Source organism: Macrosteles quadrilineatus, unplaced genomic scaffold (assembly GCF_028750875.1).
Source record: "Macrosteles quadrilineatus isolate MER2022 unplaced genomic scaffold, UCM_ALF_1.0 Scaffold_8__2_contigs__length_117827958, whole genome shotgun sequence".
In the NCBI taxonomy this organism is placed as follows: domain Eukaryota; kingdom Metazoa; phylum Arthropoda; class Insecta; order Hemiptera; family Cicadellidae; genus Macrosteles; species Macrosteles quadrilineatus.
Genome location: NW_026542601.1, coordinates 109,087,538 through 109,106,466, shown reverse-complemented (window position 1 = coordinate 109,106,466; position 18,929 = coordinate 109,087,538). Strand labels below are relative to the sequence as shown.

At 35.5% G+C, this 18,929-nt stretch overlaps 1 protein-coding gene across 1 annotated transcript; it reads right to left on the bottom strand.

The window, feature by feature from the left end:
* Positions 1 to 8,469: 8,469 nt before the first annotated feature.
* LOC129000651 (uncharacterized) lies at positions 8,470 to 9,937 on the bottom strand. Its single transcript, XM_054427612.1, has 3 exons — positions 9,739 to 9,937; positions 8,836 to 9,027; positions 8,470 to 8,537 (listed from the first exon to the last, which is right to left on the bottom strand). Exons 1-3 carry the CDS (start codon positions 9,935 to 9,937, stop codon positions 8,470 to 8,472), a joined length of 459 nt encoding a protein of 152 aa, XP_054283587.1.
* Between the last annotated feature and the right edge of the window lie 8,992 nt (positions 9,938 to 18,929).

Below are 18,929 nucleotides of genomic sequence, written 5' to 3'. Positions count from 1 at the left end.
AGCGTGTGATATTTTATCTGAACACAGATGATTTATTCCTTTATTTTAAATTCTATATAAAATATGATAACAGAGGTTGTTAATATCCTTGACGTACCAGTTTTATTTAGCCTTAGTGGGGTTTCCTCTGCAATGAAAACATTGTTAATACCAAGTTAATGTAAGCTAAGCATATTTTTCCTCACTTTATTAACTACATACGAATTTAAAATTAGATTAGTTCTTGTATTTGAAAAAAAATATAGTTTGCGTTAAAACTTAAGACAAAAGAGATGCTAGCTGATATTTTATCCGCTCCAGAAAAGGTTTCTGACGATGATACAAGCCCCAAGAACCCTCTGATCTCTCCCTAATGGGCGGTCGAAGGATCAAATTGGCTTAAGGGAAGTTTACTCTGCTTTTAACACGTTTAAAAAGGAATTTCCTTCTTTCCATCTTAAACCTGCATACGTTCTTGATTTTGTGATGAGTGCTAATATTCATTCTAATAACACAGCATGTTACAGTTATAACCTTTAATTTTGTTGCAGTTAATGTCTGGGTGTTACATTTAATGATGTTTTAAGTTTTTGGTGTAATGTTCCTTATCAATGTGGTATGCAATATTTTTTATCACCACATGGAAGGTAACCTTTAAAACATCTCTAAGGTGTGGAATATTTCAAAGTGCAACGCTGTGATGTGATCAATGTGTATTGCGTTCTTTATGTAAACTTGTCTTGATTTCTCCGAACGAAGGCTTTTAAAGCTTTTACCTCTATGTCTTTGACATGTAACTTGACACTGATGAGCAGATCGTCTCGGCTATCTCGCTTACTAAGTGTATCAAGTAGGCTACTTCGAACTAATATACGTTCATGTTATGTTTTAACAATTTTAATCTCGTACTTGTAGTCAATTAATTATTAATTCTGATGTAGGCCTACTAAACTTTATGAGTTCAATTGAACATTTTCCTAACCACGCGTCATTGCAAGGCTGTTTATTAGTTTGAACCAAACTAATTTATGGTAAATTGGTAGTGCGGTATAACATAGTTGTAAACATTTCGCTACGCCTATGTATATATTTAATAACATTCCGGAATACATGCTCTAAGTTTATGATCAGTTTTACATATTCGGCCCGTGTCACAACTGTGAGAGACGTCTCCTGAGATTATTTATGACACAGTAGAGCGACCTGCAACCTCTACCCATCTCTATATTTATCTCTCTTTCCATTTCTCTCACTCTATTTTCCTATGCTTTAAAAACGTTGGTCTTAGATTAATTAAGAGAAAGAGAAATATTAAAAAGGAGAATGGCTTGAAAATTTTTAGTTTTTCTACTATATGTTAATGCATAGCAACGAAGTAGTAATGAAGTCGTATAGAATTAGTAGTACTACACATCGTCACAGGTTAAGTGTAAGAAATGCATATTATGTATGCAAGTTGCATGTGCAAATAAATGATTTTTTTTCATCGACAAGTGGTCGAAACCCCGACCAAAATAAGACTCCCCTATTTTCATCCTACGCTGGAAATATAACATGTCATTGGAATTTCTTACATTTTTTTCTGTTAATATTTCGTTGTCGTTTCGTCACCAGCATAAAAAGCCATAAGGCCCGTTTTAATTTTTAATTTTTAAATTCATTCGTTGTGCTTATTTTTGAACCTGTTAAAATTTATTAAGGGGAAAAAGGTGTATTGTTTTAGTGCTTAATAATCAGCATGCATTGCTTTTATGCACCTTTTATATTATCATCGTTTAATTGTTATCATTGTAAGCTAATCCTTTTGGGGAACAAACAATTTTTACTATTTATTTACTGTAAAAGTTACAATTTTAGAAGAATAAAAAACTAATATTTCTATATAAAGTTACAGTTCCAGTAACAAAATAATATCTCCAAAATTATTTGTTGACAGACATTTGGCCCAACGATTCACTGTGTATCTTTTCTTATACTAGTCATAAAATTACAACGAATAATTCAAGATCAACTAAGCGGCAAGAATTTTAAATTAGTCTGGATACTTTAAAAACAGCAACGTCAATGGGTTTTTACAACAAAGGGAGATTGCTGTAATATTTTTACCTTACAAAGTGTCACAGGTTTTAATAACTTTGCAATTTAAACACCAAAAGGTGCTGAATCATTTTTCACCCGAAGTATCCTAACATTTTCAAAGACCAGTGGGTAATAAATTAATCTGGGAAGGATTTATGATAAATAGTTATCAATATACTAGTTGCACTGTAAATGCAGTTCAAGAATGTATTAAAACATAATACTAACTAATACAGATTTGATTTAAGATAGATCTTTGATAGCAATGTTATATTTTTCTTGTGTTTAATAATTGTAACTAATTGTTGGGTCACAAGAATCCCCTCTAGTTTTAATTGGATAACATAAAAAAACCTCTCTTGTACAACGATGGGATAATATTATATATAGTTTCTGTTTTATAAATGAATAGTCTAAAACTAACCTCTCTTTTTCCGTTATACGTAGGCCTAACAAAAGCGTTATTGCTCTACTGACATTGTAATACAAAGGCACACATCCAATCACAGAGCTTGTCTTGTTAGGTTTATTGAATAAGAAAACATTGCAATCTCTTTTGTATTTCTTATATATTTCATTTTCATACATTTTATTTCCTAGATTTTTATGGTAATTGATGAAATCGCACATTTAAACACAAATCCCAGAAACATTGTAGCTGCAATTTGAAAGTTTTAAACTCTTAATTATATGCCTACATTGGGGTGTATTATGATCCATTTGTAGTAGACGGTTCTTACTTATTAATTATTTCTAATTTCCTCCCCTTAGTGGTAACTGCATGCAATTTATTTTTCTAAATACAATATTTCGTAACTTTTACATGTTTGTTGTAGTGTAAATCATACTTTAAAATGTTGTATTGATACATCACGTCAGCATGTCGTGCATTAAAATTATATAAAAAATTATGATGTTTTAAAAGAAAACCTTTGATATGGCAATGATAAAATTGTAATGATTAGCTTTTCTTTACCTCAGCACTTCACAATACTGCATTATCGGCTTTCTATTAAAACGCGTCAATAAAATGTACACATTATGGAGATAAAATAGCTTACGAAAGACAACGAACGTATGTAAACAAAGTTATGTTGGAAGTGAACAAAGCTATGTTAACTACATGACATGTTTTAATACTTGAAACCACCGATTCCTGGAACAATTTCAGTTGACAAAAACTCACGGTGCAGAATTTTCGTCCACTTAGCAGCCAATTTCATGCGAATATCAATTAAAAGTTTACTAGGTTGAAGTGCAACAACACTCCATCACAAACTAAAAGAATAGTGGACATTTAAAGTTTATGGCATCAATATTTTGTTTAACCTACAATATTAAAGCGGTAAAATTTATATGCAATAAACACAAGTTAGGTGTACTTCTTTAAATGTAACCTATTAATTCGTCGACTAATGTTTGTTTTTTTTACTTGCGGCAGAATTTTAAAGATTTTGTAAAAAATGCGACGAATTCGGAGAGGTAAACTTGTCTCGCAATATTGGCAAAAAATATGGCTGTCAAGAGAACAATTTGAGCTACTACGTTTTGAAAATAAGATACTTGAAAATCTGCTAACTTATATATAAAATAACAAATAACAAATCAAATAGCCATTTGACGATGATGCTCCTTATTATTATAATGCAGCAATTTGTAGGTAAGTATAGGTTCGTTTTGATTATATTTCTTAGCTATATAGCATAATAAAAAAAGTAAATGACATTTTTCATTGAATATGTGAATAATTATTTTTAACATGTACATACTATTTACAAATGAACGTTGGAACAACATTCGAACTCAAGGTGAAAATGTAATTACGATCAGAAGAATATAGAAAACTGATAAAAACAATCAGATGAACGTAGTATTGTATAGAAATTGGGGACAATCTTGAAACTTTTCTGCCAGTTGTAATACTTAAATGGATATCGGGAAATTATTTTCGAGACATTTATCTATTTTAGTGGTGTCGGTATATAATCTAAAAATAATTTTGAAAAATATTTATTTAAGAAAAACAGAATCTGAAACTAAAGTACATTCTTTATTTTTTTTGTAACTTATATGTTTTCGCAGTTCGTACACCTATATTATGGTACACTCATCCTACACACACCTTTTAAGAGAATTATACATTCCAATTATTTAAATACGCTCTATCCTATGCCATAAAAATGTACACCTCATAACACACTATACAGTATAAATACGCAAAAACATTTAATTCGGTAAAAAATATATTAAATTAGCTAAAATGATAATTCTTTTATTTATGAGAAATGCAGGTATGATTACACTTGAAGATTACACCTGTTATGTGTTGATTATGAAGCTATAAGAAAAATATTACTGTAGACCAAAAAATATTTAACTATTCTTAATGATAATAATAATAATATATTATTACTATGTAGGCATTACCCCCGTAGTTTTACGTCTTCGATATCTCCCTACCCGTCCTGACAGGAATAACTGATTATCATTTTGGAGCCCGATTTAGATCGAATCAAGGTGCTTTCCTTATCAAGAAACTGCATTGTCCCTATTTTAGATGCTGTAAAATGCATTAAAAACCTACTTCTTTAAAAAAGCGATTTCCATTTAGTGTGTTTACATAAATTATTCCCCATCTGATGGAGGGTCTTGATGACTTAAGACGGGACTTAATGTGCGAGGTTTTATAAGATAGAAAAACTCTGTCCAAAAAATACATTAAAATGATATCGTTTAATTTTTGCTGATACTAGCTATTTTTTAAGACACACGAGTTTTGTAGATAATAAATTAAGTATATAGCTATAAAAAATCACAACAATAATTTTACTTTCAGTATGAAAAAAATTATATTAGCCTTTTACTAATGAACCAATGAAAGAACCAGTGAATGGATGTTGATTAGGGAGCAGTTGTAAACTCAATTATTGAACAGTTTTATCTTGTAAGTTAAAGGAATTGCTCGACCTACTCCCAGTCCCAGAACAATTTTCACCAATTTGTATAGGACCACCTGCCCCCAAACTGACTAACAGATGCTCACTTATTGATTAAATTATTTTATTACAAAATTATTAACTTTCCAAAAATTATATTGTCAGAAAATCAAATACATTTCTACTTGTATTTGAAAAATACATAATATCTATGACCCAAACGATTAAAACATTAAAGCAATGGTACACGGTCGATCCACATTGTCATTGGTATTTTACAAAAATGCTTTCTGCTCTAGGGCTGAGCTTCTATTAGCCCAAAGAGACTCCATAGATTAACTGGTGATGGACAATAAGTGGTCAACAGTTGTTTTGACCTCAGAAATCTCATCACAAAACTAGATTCACATTCATGACGCCATCGATTAAGTTACCTAATTCGGGTTTCGGCTACTTTGACTGCTTTTTGGTGGGATCACTCTAAATATTTCTGGATGAAGGAAAGATTACGGGACTGTTGTAAAATTTGAACTAGCTTGAACGTTTTAAAATTAGCCCAAGGTTTTTTGTACTATCATACTTACTTGATCAATGGCTATCACAGCTAATTATACAAAAAAGTGTTCGAAATACTGTCATAGGGATTCCATATAACTGAATGGTACGTTGACAATAGCAAGTAAATACAACCACTCTTTTCTATTGACAATATTCATCTGGGAATCCCTTCATTGTCTATGAACACTCTACAGAGTAAAACTCTGTGAAAGCAGCATTCTAAAGTATTTCCCCAGAGGTGTTGCCTCTTGTAACAGAACTGCAACCAATCATTAGTAATCGGTTCCCATTTCATTGATTAATATAAGCCCTTGGAAGCAGCATTTATGAAAGTATCTGCAAAAATTAAGTTGTTGAAGTTGATGTTGAAAATCGAGCTGGTTTGTCAAAATTTGTATGTTTAAAATTACATCTATATATCGTAGGCTTAAAACGGTGATATAATTAATTTTACGGTTATATCTGTGGGAAATAAACGAACTGTAAGCATCAATATATATCGATGACTGTAGGCTACAAACCCATTAAACAGAGATAGTTTACATTGTAAAACAAGTTAATTAAGCTTTGCAATTACAATTTTAACACTACCATAACAGACTGCTCTGGTAAATTTAAATTACTGTATGTAATGTAAGTTATTCCCTGTTGATAACAATCACTTTTGTACAGTTTAGTACATAAAAAAGTTCATCCAGTGCAAATTTAAAATAAAAAGAGCATGTAGAAGCTGTAAACTAAGTATTCCATAAAACAAACAAAAATGCATATTATTTTATTAGATTTTGTGAATTTTTTGATATTACAGTGGTAGAGAAGTTTTATAAAAATAATTAAGCCAGTTGAGTAGTAGTATACGGATAAAAAGACTGCCATCGATATTAAATACACACTAGAACGCGAGAAACCACACAAAAATACATATATTTCATCAAACTAATCATGTAAAAGAATTTATGCACAGGAATATTAGAGTTGTAAACTAGGGTGCAAATTTGGTTCAAATATAAAATATTTTAACCCGAAAACCCTGTGCATTATTCCTAAAACCCGGTAAAGAGTGGGTTAAGTACTTGGAAGCTTAACTCAACTTATATCGTGACAGGAGGATTAATCTCTTAGTTTATTAAGAGATTAATTTATTATGTAGGGTCATTACCGAGAAACGCATGTTTTTCAAATATCAAGTATTTAGGCAATTCAGAGAAAAAGTTATATTTACGAGTGTAAAAACACTGTACACAATATGCAATTTTAAAATAAAACTACTTAAAATTTAGTGTTTAAAAATTACATCTCTAAGATGGCCGCCTTCTGCTTGGTATGGAATTCCTTCTTCGAACATTTCCTACAAGAGTTATCACACGTTTTGGTGATGTCACTTGGCCTTCTCGCTTACCGGATCTTGCAATTCCCGATTTCTTTCATTGGTTTTTTTTTTTATTTAGAGCTTACATAAACAAACCACAAACAATACATGAATTTAAAGAAGCTATTCGCCAGGAAATCAACGCAATTCCTAGAGATATGTTAGCAAAATTCGTAGCTCGTTTTAAGGAACACCTTCTGAAGTGAAAGGTAAAACTCACACCACAGTTAAACATAGATACTTTATTAGCCAAGATCCCAAAAGTAAGTCTTCAAGCTCAAAACAACAATACAATAAAAACAAACATCAAATATGCAACATATGATAGCAATTATAAAAATACCAAACAGCACATCTTCTCTTTTCTCTTTTTTTTTAGTTTATTTGTAAAAATCTGAATCACTGTATCTAAGAGGTGGTTTTACACTTCTTTTAGGTCTGTCATTTTCATTGCTATTGTAATTATGTCCAGCATCAGTTTCAGTTCCTTCGTCTTCTTGGTATTGGTGTTCAAATCTATTTCCACCATTTTCAATAGGCCTATGCACAGCTATTATATATGTCTCCTGTTCCTTCTGATCTTCCCTGCCTGTGTATTTATCAGGTAGGACCGAGGATGATTTGATTTATTCTCAACATGTCCATAACGTTTTAAATCTGGAATCCAAACTTTGTCATTTTGATCAAGCTGTGAGAGATCTCTTACACCTTTCCTTACATCGTAGTTTCTCTTATTTCTTTCCTTGATTGAAAAATCCTTCTCTTTAAACTTTTGCAATCTTTCCCTTGTTACCTGTCTGAAGTTATTTATAGACGGTAATGTTGATCGGAGCTTCCGTGAATAAAGTAACTCTGCAGGTGAAAGACCAGACTCTAAGGGTGTATTTCTATATTCTAACAATCCAAGATTTGGATCACTACATTTCGTTAGAATCCGCTTCGCTATGTCAACTGCTTTTTCTGCTTCTCCGTTTGATTGTGGATACCTTGGGCTTGATGTCACTATACGGAAACCATATTCTTCAGCAAAATTTTTAAAATCCTGAGAAGTAAATTGCGGACCTCCATCAGCTCTTACCACATATGGTACTCCATGTCGAGCAAATATATTTTTCAATCTAGCAACCACAGCTCCAGTAGTCAATGCATCCACATAAACCAGTTCAAGAAATCTAGAATAGTAATCTTGCACAACTAAATACCATTTTGCATTACATTTCAAAAGATCAATACCTAAAGACTCCCAGGGATTTTTTGGTAGTTCAGTCAACTGTAATGGTTCTGATTTGTTACTTCTTTGCTCCAAGCAAACTGGACAATTTGTTACAAGTGTAGCAATATCTGTTGAGCAGCCAGGCCACCACACCGATTCATACACTCGCCTTCGACATTTGACAATTCCCATGTGACCTTCATGTATTTTACTCAGTATTTCCTTTCTCAACGATTTTGGAATAAACAGTCTTGTGCCTAAAAGGAGGAATCCTTTACTGATGTTTAGATCAGTCCTGTACTTCCAATACACCGAATTTTTATTCCAATTGTTATTCACAATCCAGGATTTAATTCTTCCGCATTCCTCATCAGTATCCTGAGCTTCTTTGATTTCCTTGAGCCTTTTGTCAGAACAAGGAATAGCATCTAAAATACTCTGAACAAACAAATCTTGTTCTAATATGTCTTCATGTTCTTCATTTGACTTAATGGGGTTCCTAGACAAAACATCTGGCACATAAAATTCCTTTCCTTTCACATATGTTACTTTATATCTAAAACAAGCCATTCTCATTCTTAACCGCTGAAGTCTTGCCGATAAACTAGCGATTTGTTTACTTCCAAGCACCTGAACTAAAGGTTTATGGTCAGTCATAAGTTCAAACTCGGTTCCTAAAACATACTGTGAAAATCTCTCACATGCCCAAGTCAGTGCCAGTGCCTCCTTTTCTATCTGAGCATAACGCATCTCTGTTGGTGATAAAGATCTCGATGCATAGGTGATTGGTTTCCACTTTCCATCCACAAATTGTTCAATCACCCCTCCTAGGCCAAATGACGAGGCATCAGCTGCAACTCTGGTTTTACGATTTTTGTTGTAAAACACCAGAACTGGATTTGAAGAAATTAGGGATTTAATTTTATCCCAAGCACTCTTTTGAACGTCAGACCAAACCCACTGATAACCTTTCTTAAGTAAAATTCGCAATGGAGCTGTAACTTCAGCCAAGTTAGGATTAAACTTCATCAAATAATTAACCATGCCAAGAAATTGCCGAAGCTCGTTAACATTATTTGGGGTTTGCATTTTCATAATGGCCTCCACTTTCTCAGGATCAGGCTTTATCAATCCATTTTCAATCAAATGTCCTAGAAATTTAACTCTGCTCACATTAATGTTACATTTATCTTTATTAAGTGTAACATTGTGTTCTCTCAATCTTTGTAATACATTTGCTAGTCGATGGTCATGTTCTTCCTGTGTTCTACCGACCACAAGTATATCATCTGCTTGGTTTACTACCCCATCCAGTCCATCCAAAACTTGGTATATCCTCTTCTGGTAAACCTCTGGGCCAGAATTAATACCGAATGGTAACCTCTTGAAAAAGAATCGCCCAAAAGGAGTTATAAAAGTCGTAAGCTTGTAACTTTCATGATGTAAGGGAACTTGAAGAAATCCATTTGTAGCGGCTAGTAATGAAAATATTTGTCCGCCTTCTAATTTACTTAGACTTTCTTCTACAGTTGGTAGTTGCCACCTTTCTCTCTGAATGCTTTTGTTGAGTTCGGTATAATCAACACATAGCCTCACTCTATCACCTGTCTTACGCGGTACAACAACAATTGGTGCACACCAGTCTGTTGGTTCTACCACTGGCTCAATTATTCCCTCAGAATGCAGTCGATCCAATTCTTCTTCGACTTTGCTCAATAATGGAGCGGACACTCTACGAGGGGCTGCCACAGCAAAGGGACGAGCATTTTGTGTTAGTGCAATTCTGTAGTTTTCCCCTTTCATTTCACCAATAGAACCAAAAACATCAGAAAACTGAGAAAATATTTGGTTAGAGAAAATCGAATCTATGTTGAACTGAATTAGGTTTAATTTCAACATTGCATTTCTACTTAAAAGTGGAGTAGGTTGTTGCTCAATGACGTAAATATCTTCTACAATAGATTTATTTCTAAAAACCAAAGTAGCAACGATCTTACCAACCACTTTCAACCTAGTTTTCCCCGGACCAAATAATATTTTACTTGTTTCACTCGTTTCCAGTTTTAATTCCTTGCAAAGATCATATCCAATTATAGAAACATCTGCTCCAGTGTCTAACTTAAAATAAATATCATGCCCCTTGACATTAAGTTTTACTTTACAAGGATTTTGTCCTCCAACCTCTTCTATGGTCAATTCCCCTAAATAGGTTTTAGGTTTTTCTAATGGTTCATTACTTTTATTAATTTCTCTCACTTCAAATCCTTTGGTACAGCATCTCACATAGTGTCCCTTTATTCCACATCTGAAACATGTAGACTGATTGGCAGGACAATCATTGCTATTGTGATGACCAACAAATCCACATTTGTTACATTTACCTTTCTTTGAAAAGCTTTGATCTTGACTTTTATTGCAAGAACTGTCCCTAAACCGATGTTTAGTGGATTGATTAATCCCCTTATTGACAAACTCAATTTCTGGTGATTCCCTCACTACTTTTTGTTGTTGTTTTAAACTCTCTGCTTGTCTTGCTTTCAAAATTGCTGTACTTAAAGTTAATTTTTCATCCAACTGTAAATTTTGAGAAAGTTTATCATCATTTACCCCAATTACTATCAAATCTCTAATTAGTTCATCTTTTAATTCCCCAAGTTTACATCGCTCTGCCAGTTTGTGTAAACTATTTATAAAAGAATCAACAGGTTCCCCCTCAGACTGACGTCTTTTTAGAAATTTAGCTCTCTCATATACAATATTGATTTTGAAACCTAACTAAGACTCAAATCTACCCTTGACAGTGTCATAACTCTGTAATTCTTCATCTTTTAATCCGAAAGATGTTAGAAGGTCTTCTCCTTCATCTCCTAGACAGTATAAAAGCATATTAACCTGATTTTCCCCACTCTTACTGTCTAATCCTGAAGCTAATCTAAACCTTTCAAATTTTCTTATCCATCTAGGCCATTCAGAAGGTTCCCTGAAACTGAAAGGTTCAGGTGTGACAAGTTGGTATTGAACTGTACTAATTGTACTACTCACTGCTTCAGCCATGCTTAGTTCTTTCTTCTCCACAAAAGTTTATTTAACCTGACACCATGAAGTGAAAGGTAAAACTCACACCACAGTTAAACATAGATACTTTATTAGCCAAGATCCCAAAAGTAAGTCTTCAAGCTCAAAACAACAATACAATAAAAACAAACATCAAATATGCAACATATGATAGCAATTATAAAAATACCAAACAGCACACCTTCAACACTGTATCAAAGCAGAAGGTGACCACCTTAGATATGTAATTTTTAAATACTAAATTGCAAGTAATTTTATTGTTATATTGCATATTGTGTACACTGTTTTTCCACTCATAAATATATTTTTTGCTTTGAATTGCCTAAATACTAGTTATTTAAAAAACATGCGTTTCTCGGTAATCACCCTATATTAGATTTCGATGGTATATTTTTGAGATTTTATAACACTGTGAGCCCTGTTTGGTAAACATTCTTAAAACCCCTTCTTTTTTAGTATAAAATGATTTCCAATAAAGTTGTTTGTGTACGAAGGTGTGGTTTAAAACCTTTACCTTTATAAAAATAAAATAAACTCGTTATCGTTCCACGTATCCCTATGTATATAAGTCAAATATGAGTTAAAAGTTACAAATTTCCACTTTACTTGCGTAATTCGCTATAAAAATCGACTACAAAACATTCGTTAGTGTTTTTATATCAAATTATTTACTAAGTGAATTCTTCACCAAAATTGGCGTCCTGCTCCTTGTTAACAATATATCTACAAACAAAAAAGTGCAATATTAATTATTATTAATGGACATTTAAAATGGGTAGAAATAAAAAAAAAATGCCTGAATTTTTTTTAGCCATTCCAGGTTCAAGGGGAACATTATAAAAGCATAGAAGAAAAATCACCATAACAACTCCATATCAGTTAGTAACCGGACAGTTAAAACAAACCCATCTCACACAATAACATTTTCTATTTTCTTCACTATCTTGAAAAAAAAACCTACTCAAAACTATTAGTGATATTACTAGAAAGTTTCCAAGTATACAAGCATGTAAATATGGATCGAACACCTTTATAAAAGAAATAGTCGTCGCGTGATATAAGAAGACTATTCTATGATGTGTTCCTTAGATTAGGTTAGATTTGGTGGGATATTTCTATTAAACATTGCATATCAAAACTGATATATGCTACTTGCAATGTGGTATTGTAATGAAGAAGGTCTTGCGTTAGTGGCAAACGATCAACTGGACCCAATCTGTAGAGTAAATATTGACGGAGTGTAGCAAACAACGTCCAACTAGAGATTGAATTGTTGTACAAAAGTGATTCACAATAATACAACAAGTACATTAGTTTTTAGTCATTAGAGTTGCTTACATAGTGATATATCAGTCAGCCTTCTATATTTTTGAAGAGAAATTAAAGATTTAACTGTTATTTATAATTTCGTTTTGGCTCAAATAGCCATAGTTGCATGGTAATTATGTTCTTTAACTATATCTAACTACGGAACCTAAAAAATCATGTTGAGGTCACATGGCTACAGGCAAGCAAACAAGTTTCTGTTCACCTGATAAGAATAAGTTGAAAACCACGTTGTTAAACAAACTCATACGTGGGATCATGGAAGAAATGTGGAACATATGTTAACAATTTATTCAAAATCTATATAAATAAAATTAGAGTTTTGTCTGTACATTGCTTAGAATAATGAACTTTTTGGTTATTTTTACATTTCATAGGTCAGAGAAACCGAATCAAACCTTATCTCAATTTCTGTCTGTCTGTCTGTCTGTCTGTCTGTCTGTCTATCTGTCATTCTCTTGGTAACGCTAAAATACGCACTTTATTACAACTACTCCTCAATAACTATAGCACTGTCCCGCCTGAAACTTATTTTCCAAATACTATACATATATGAGATGGTTTTAGACGTATTTCATCGAATATGAGACAGTTAGATATTTAACAGTAAACCCTTGAAAATCAAGTTTTTGTCGATTTTTGACGTGGAATTTCTGGAAGAATGTTGCTTTGTTTACAACTAATCATATGCACATGGTTTTAATTGAAATACAATCTTAATTTTGACATTGGCATACAGCTGTGATTAGAAAACGTTAGCCTATTTGAACTCAAGGTTAACCATAGCCTTATCGATTCACACAACTTAAAAACCATACGAAATGTATACTATATTATATAACTGAACACCAGTTCTGCTAATTATAACAATGGGTTTTGTACATTTCATCCATTACCGTACAAATAATTAAAATAATAATACATTAATTGGTTAGAAGTAAATTTAATTCAAATTACAGATTCAATACAAAGTATTCAATATAAAAGTTAAACATTTTAGATAACAAAATTACGATCAGCTGATTGTTATTCTTTAATATCTGTGCGCTACTAACCAGCAAACAAACTTGACCAGTTTATTATTGTTCATTACTCTTTACACCAAAATAAAAGTTATAATAGTTAATAATGTCCTAAATTATTTCACGTTTATAAATAAAAGAAAATCTACTCTTCTTTTAATTTATTTTTTTTTGAGGTAATGTTTTTAAAAAAGTTCATATTCCCATATGAATTTGCATCAATCAGATGTTTCATACTGTACAGTAGAGATATTCGTTGACATAGTGTCAAACACAAATTAAATTTGTTTACAACTAAACATATGGACAATATTTTTGTTGCTTTAGTTGAGAGGTTACAAGTTAATCTTTAATACATTATTTGTTGAAATATTTTCTATTGTTTCTAAATAAATATGTCCTGAAGAGTATGCCTCGCAAGAGAAAAAGCAATTTGGGTAGAAAAACAAATAATGCCAAGAGACAAAAATTGTGTGTATCCACGGAATCAGTTGATTATGATGATTCGGACTCTGATGATGGTGTACATAGCAATAATGAGTCGACAATTTTAAGTTCCGTTGTGGTTGAAGATTATGCACGACCTTCAACCAGTCGAGAGCGTGTCGCCCTATTTAGGTCTCAGCAGAATGAAAAAGAACGTGAAAGCAGGCGAGACACTGAACGTTTAAGATTTAGCCAAAGAATACAAAATGAGACGGAAGAGGAGCGAGAAGCTCGACGGAACAGGGACCGAATACGGCACGTCCAGAGAAAAGAAAATGAGACAGAAGAGGAGCGAGATGCACGTCGGTGCAGCAACCGAATACAGCAAGTTCAGAAGAGGGGAAACGAGACAGAGGTTGAGCGAGAAGCACGTCGGAACAGTGACCGAATACTACACGTTCGGGGGAGGGAAAACGAAACAGAGGAGGAGCAAGAAGCACGTCGGGAGAGTGACCGAATACTACATGTTCAGAGGAGGGAAAACGAGACAGATGAGAAGCGAGAAGCACGTCGGAACAGTGACCGAATAATACACGTAAGGAAGAGGGAAAATGAAACAGAGGAGGAGCAAGAAGCACGTCGGGAGAGTGACCGAAAACTACATGTTCAGAGGAGGGAAAACGAGACAGATGAGGAGCGAGAAGCACGTCGGAACAGTGACCGAATACGACACGTACGGAAGAGGGAAAACGAAACAGAGGAGGAGCAAGAAGCACGTCGGAACAATGACCGAATATTACACGTCCAGAGAAGGGAAAACGAAACAGAGGAGGAGCAAGAAGCACGTCGGGAGAGTGACCGAATACTACATGTTCAAAGGAGGGAAAACGAGACAGTGGAGGAGGGAGGAGCACGTCGAAACAGTGACCGAATCCTACACGTTCGCAGGAGGGAAAATGAAACAAGAGAAGAGAGAGAAAGTAGGCAAGAACGAGATAGAGTTCGGCAAAACCAACGTAGGAATAATGAAACTCCTGAAGAGCGGGAAGCTAGACATATAATCGACAATGATAGGTACCGTCGCACTGTTGAAGAGCAAACTCTACTTTTGCATGACGAGGCGACCCGAGTGGAGGAACTTCGAGCAAGCCAGGACATTGCTGACAGAAATGCCCGTGTTGCCGCTGATTCTGAAAGACATAGGGTGAACAGAGTCGTTGAGAGCGACGCAGAAAGACAAACTAGGATCGCGCGGGAAAGAACTCGGCATGTCGAAAGAAATTTAACAGAATGGCGAGACACACACAACAGTGGATTCCAATATGATCCTTTTACACGTTACAGTGAAGCTGCCAATATTGGAGATTTTGATAAAGTTTGTAGGTTTTGTCACGCTTTGAGTTGGTCAAAGGAACCACGTGGAATATGTTGTGCTTCTGGTAAAGTGTCCATACCGTCTATTTTGGAAGCACCTGAGCCGCTACGTACATGGATATCGGACGAATCACCTCAATCGCGAAATTTTCTTAGACATATCAGGGCCTACAATAGTGCGTTCCAAATGACTTCTTTTGGAGGTAATGAAATCCGTGAAGGACCATATATGCCTACATTTAAGGTTCAAGGACAAGTGTACCATTTGATCGGCTCTCTTTTGCCACCCCCTGGACTTCCGCCGTCTTACCTTCAGATTTACTTTGTTGGGGATGACCAAGTCCAGCTTCAAAGAAGGCAAAGTTTATTTCAAGACCTTGATCATGACATGTTGGCCGCTTTGCAAAACATGCTTCAGAATAATAACGCCTACTTGCTCAGCTTCAAAACTACTTTAGAAACATTTCCTGTAGATTCACCTGATTTCAAAATTGTTATTAGAGCCGACAGACGCCCTGCAGGGGACCACCCAGGTAGATACAATGAACCAACAGTCAATGAGGTTGCTATTTTGATGATTGGGGATCCAAGTGACCATCGAGACATCATTTTAAATTCAAGAGAACAGGGTTTGAAACGAATATATGAAACCCACCGATCTTATGATGCCCTACAATATCCCCTTATGTTTTGTAGAGGCGAAGATGGATATAGTTTCAATTTATATCATGTAAACCCGGTTACTAAACAACCAACCACAAAGAAAACTAGCTCACGAGAGTTTTACGCCTATCGCATTATGGTTAGAGAAGGTGAAGCAAATCACATTCATAAATTCAAACAGCTTTTGAACCAGTACTTGGTGGACATGTACGCTAAAGTTGAGAGTGAAAGGCTGCTGTATCTTCGTACGCACCAAAAGGAACTGAGAGCAGAGAATTACATACACCTTCAAGACGCTTTAAGACGAGACGACAACGTAGAAGAAATGGGGCAAAAGATAATTTTACCTGCCACCTTCACTGGAGGTCCTAGATATATGCATTCTCGCACACAGGACGCCTTTTGCTATGTTCGGAAGTTTGGTCGTCCAGAACTTTTCATAACAATGACAACAAATCCAAAATGGATAGAAATCACGAGTGTAATTGGAGAAAGGCAGTCTGCTCACGACCGGTATGATGTGGTATCACGAGTTTTTCATTTGAAGCTTAACTGTATGATTGCTGTTCTTATGAAAGGCCAGATTTATGGCTCAGTTCGCTGCTACATGTACTCTGTTGAATGGCAGAAACGTGGTCTTCCACACGCTCATATCCTGATTTGGCTTGAAGAATCCATTCCTCCAAATAGAATAGATCAAGTCATTTCTGCAGAGCTTCCAAATCCTGAAACTGATCCTGAACTTGCAGATATAGTCAAGACTCACATGCTGCACGGACCATGCGGAGCTTTTAATGTGCGACAGCGCAAGCTTCCCTGTATGAAGGATGGTCACTGTAGCAAAAGATACCCTAGACCATTTGTCAATGAAACGGCAACAGGAGACAATGGATACCCAACATACAGAAGGCGCTCCCCAGATGATGGAGGCCATCATGTCCTAATCAGAGTAGGTAACGATGAAATCCCTATGGACAACCGATGGGTAGTACCTTACTCGCCTGTATTGTCCCGAACATTTCTAACACATGTTAACGTTGAGTACTGTAGCAGTGTAAAATCTATAAAGTACATCTGCAAGTACATAAACAAGGGCAGTGACCAGGCCACATTTGCAGTAAGTAATGACACAGACGAAATTAAAATGTACCAAAGTGGTCGGTATATATGCACATCTGAGGCGGTATGGAGAATTTTATCATTTCCTATACATGAGAGGTTTCCCGCTGTGTTGCATTTAGAGGTCCACCTTCCAAATGAGCAAAGAGTATATTTCCAGCCAGGCAATGTTCGGGAAAGAATGGACCAAAGTACAACTCTTTTGGCCTTCTTCAATCTCTGCCAGACGGACGCCTTTTCAAGAACCCTCCTCTACAACGAGTTGCCCTATTATTACACATACTCTAAACAAAGAGGTTGGTCCAGGAGGCGGAGAGGACAACCAGTACCAGGACATCCTGACGTGAGACAAGATCCGTGCATCGGTAGGGTGTACACTGTCCATCCAAGCTGCAGTGAGCGTTACCATCTCCGACTCCTCCTACACACTGTTCGAGGTCCAACATCTTTTGAGGATCTCAAGACTGTTGATGGTGTGCTCCATCCAAATTTCCAATCCGCATGCCGTGCCCTTGGTTTACTAGAGGATGATGCGTGCTGGGAGGGCACTCTTGCAGAAGCTGCTGTTTCTGACAGTCCCACCAAGTTGAGGGATCTCTTCAGTGTCTTATTAGTATTTTGCAATGTGAGCAACCCTCTTGAGCTCTGGATCAGATTCAGAGATTCCCTCTCAGAGGACTTTTTGAGATCTGCACATCAAGTCGACATTAACACCACCTTTGAAAACAATCCTATCATATATGACCAGTGCCTAGCAAGCATTCAAGAGACAATCACTCGCATGGGAGGACTTGGGCTCGAAAGCTACAACTTACCAGTACCAGCCATAGATGTCAATCAGTTAAACCATGATTATATCAGAGAGACAAGTTACGACCATCCCGAACTCATTAGGTTTATTGAACAGTGTACGCCAACTCTCAACGAGGAGCAGCGCCAAGTGTATGAGCAAGTTTTGACGAGCATAAATGGACAAAGAAACAAGATGTTTTTTCTTGATGCTCCTGGAGGTACTGGAAAGACCTACCTCATAAAGCTGATTCTCGCAAAGGTTAGATCAAACAGTAAGATTGCTCTTGCTGTGGCCTCTTCTGGCATTGCAGCAACCCTTCTGCCAGGTGGAAGAACTGCCCATTCCATGTTCAAAATCCCAATAAATGTAGAGCATATGGACATCCCGATTTGTTCTATATCGAAGAGCGCTCCCATGGCACGAGTTCTACAAGCAGCCTCCTTAATAGTCTGGGACGAGTGTACGATGTCCAATAAACTGACAATCGAGGCCCTCGACAGAACACTCAAAGATATGAGGAACAGTAATAAGATCATGGGTGGAGTGACGGTATTGTTCTCTGGTGACTTCCGCCAAACTCTGCCAGTTGTAGTGAGAGGCACAAGGGCGGATGAAATTAACGCCTCTATGAAAAGATCTACCCTATGGCCAATAATGAACAAACTGGCGTTAACAAAGAACATGCGGGCCAATATTGGAAATGAGGTGGAAGAATTCTCCAATGTTCTGTTAAAGTTGGGAGATGGAAAGCTGGGTAACGTTGATGGAACTATCGATATACCACCTTCTCTTGGTGTTATTGTTCAAACCCAAGATGAACTCATCGAGAAAGTCTATCCAGGAATTGAAGACCTCCCAAACAAGAGCAGTGCCTGGTTATGCAATAGGGCTATTCTCACTCCAAAAAATGAAGTTTCAACAAAGATAAATAAGAAAGTGATGTCCCTATTCCTAAGCGAGGACAAGACATATTTGTCGGTGAACACAGTTCTAAGAA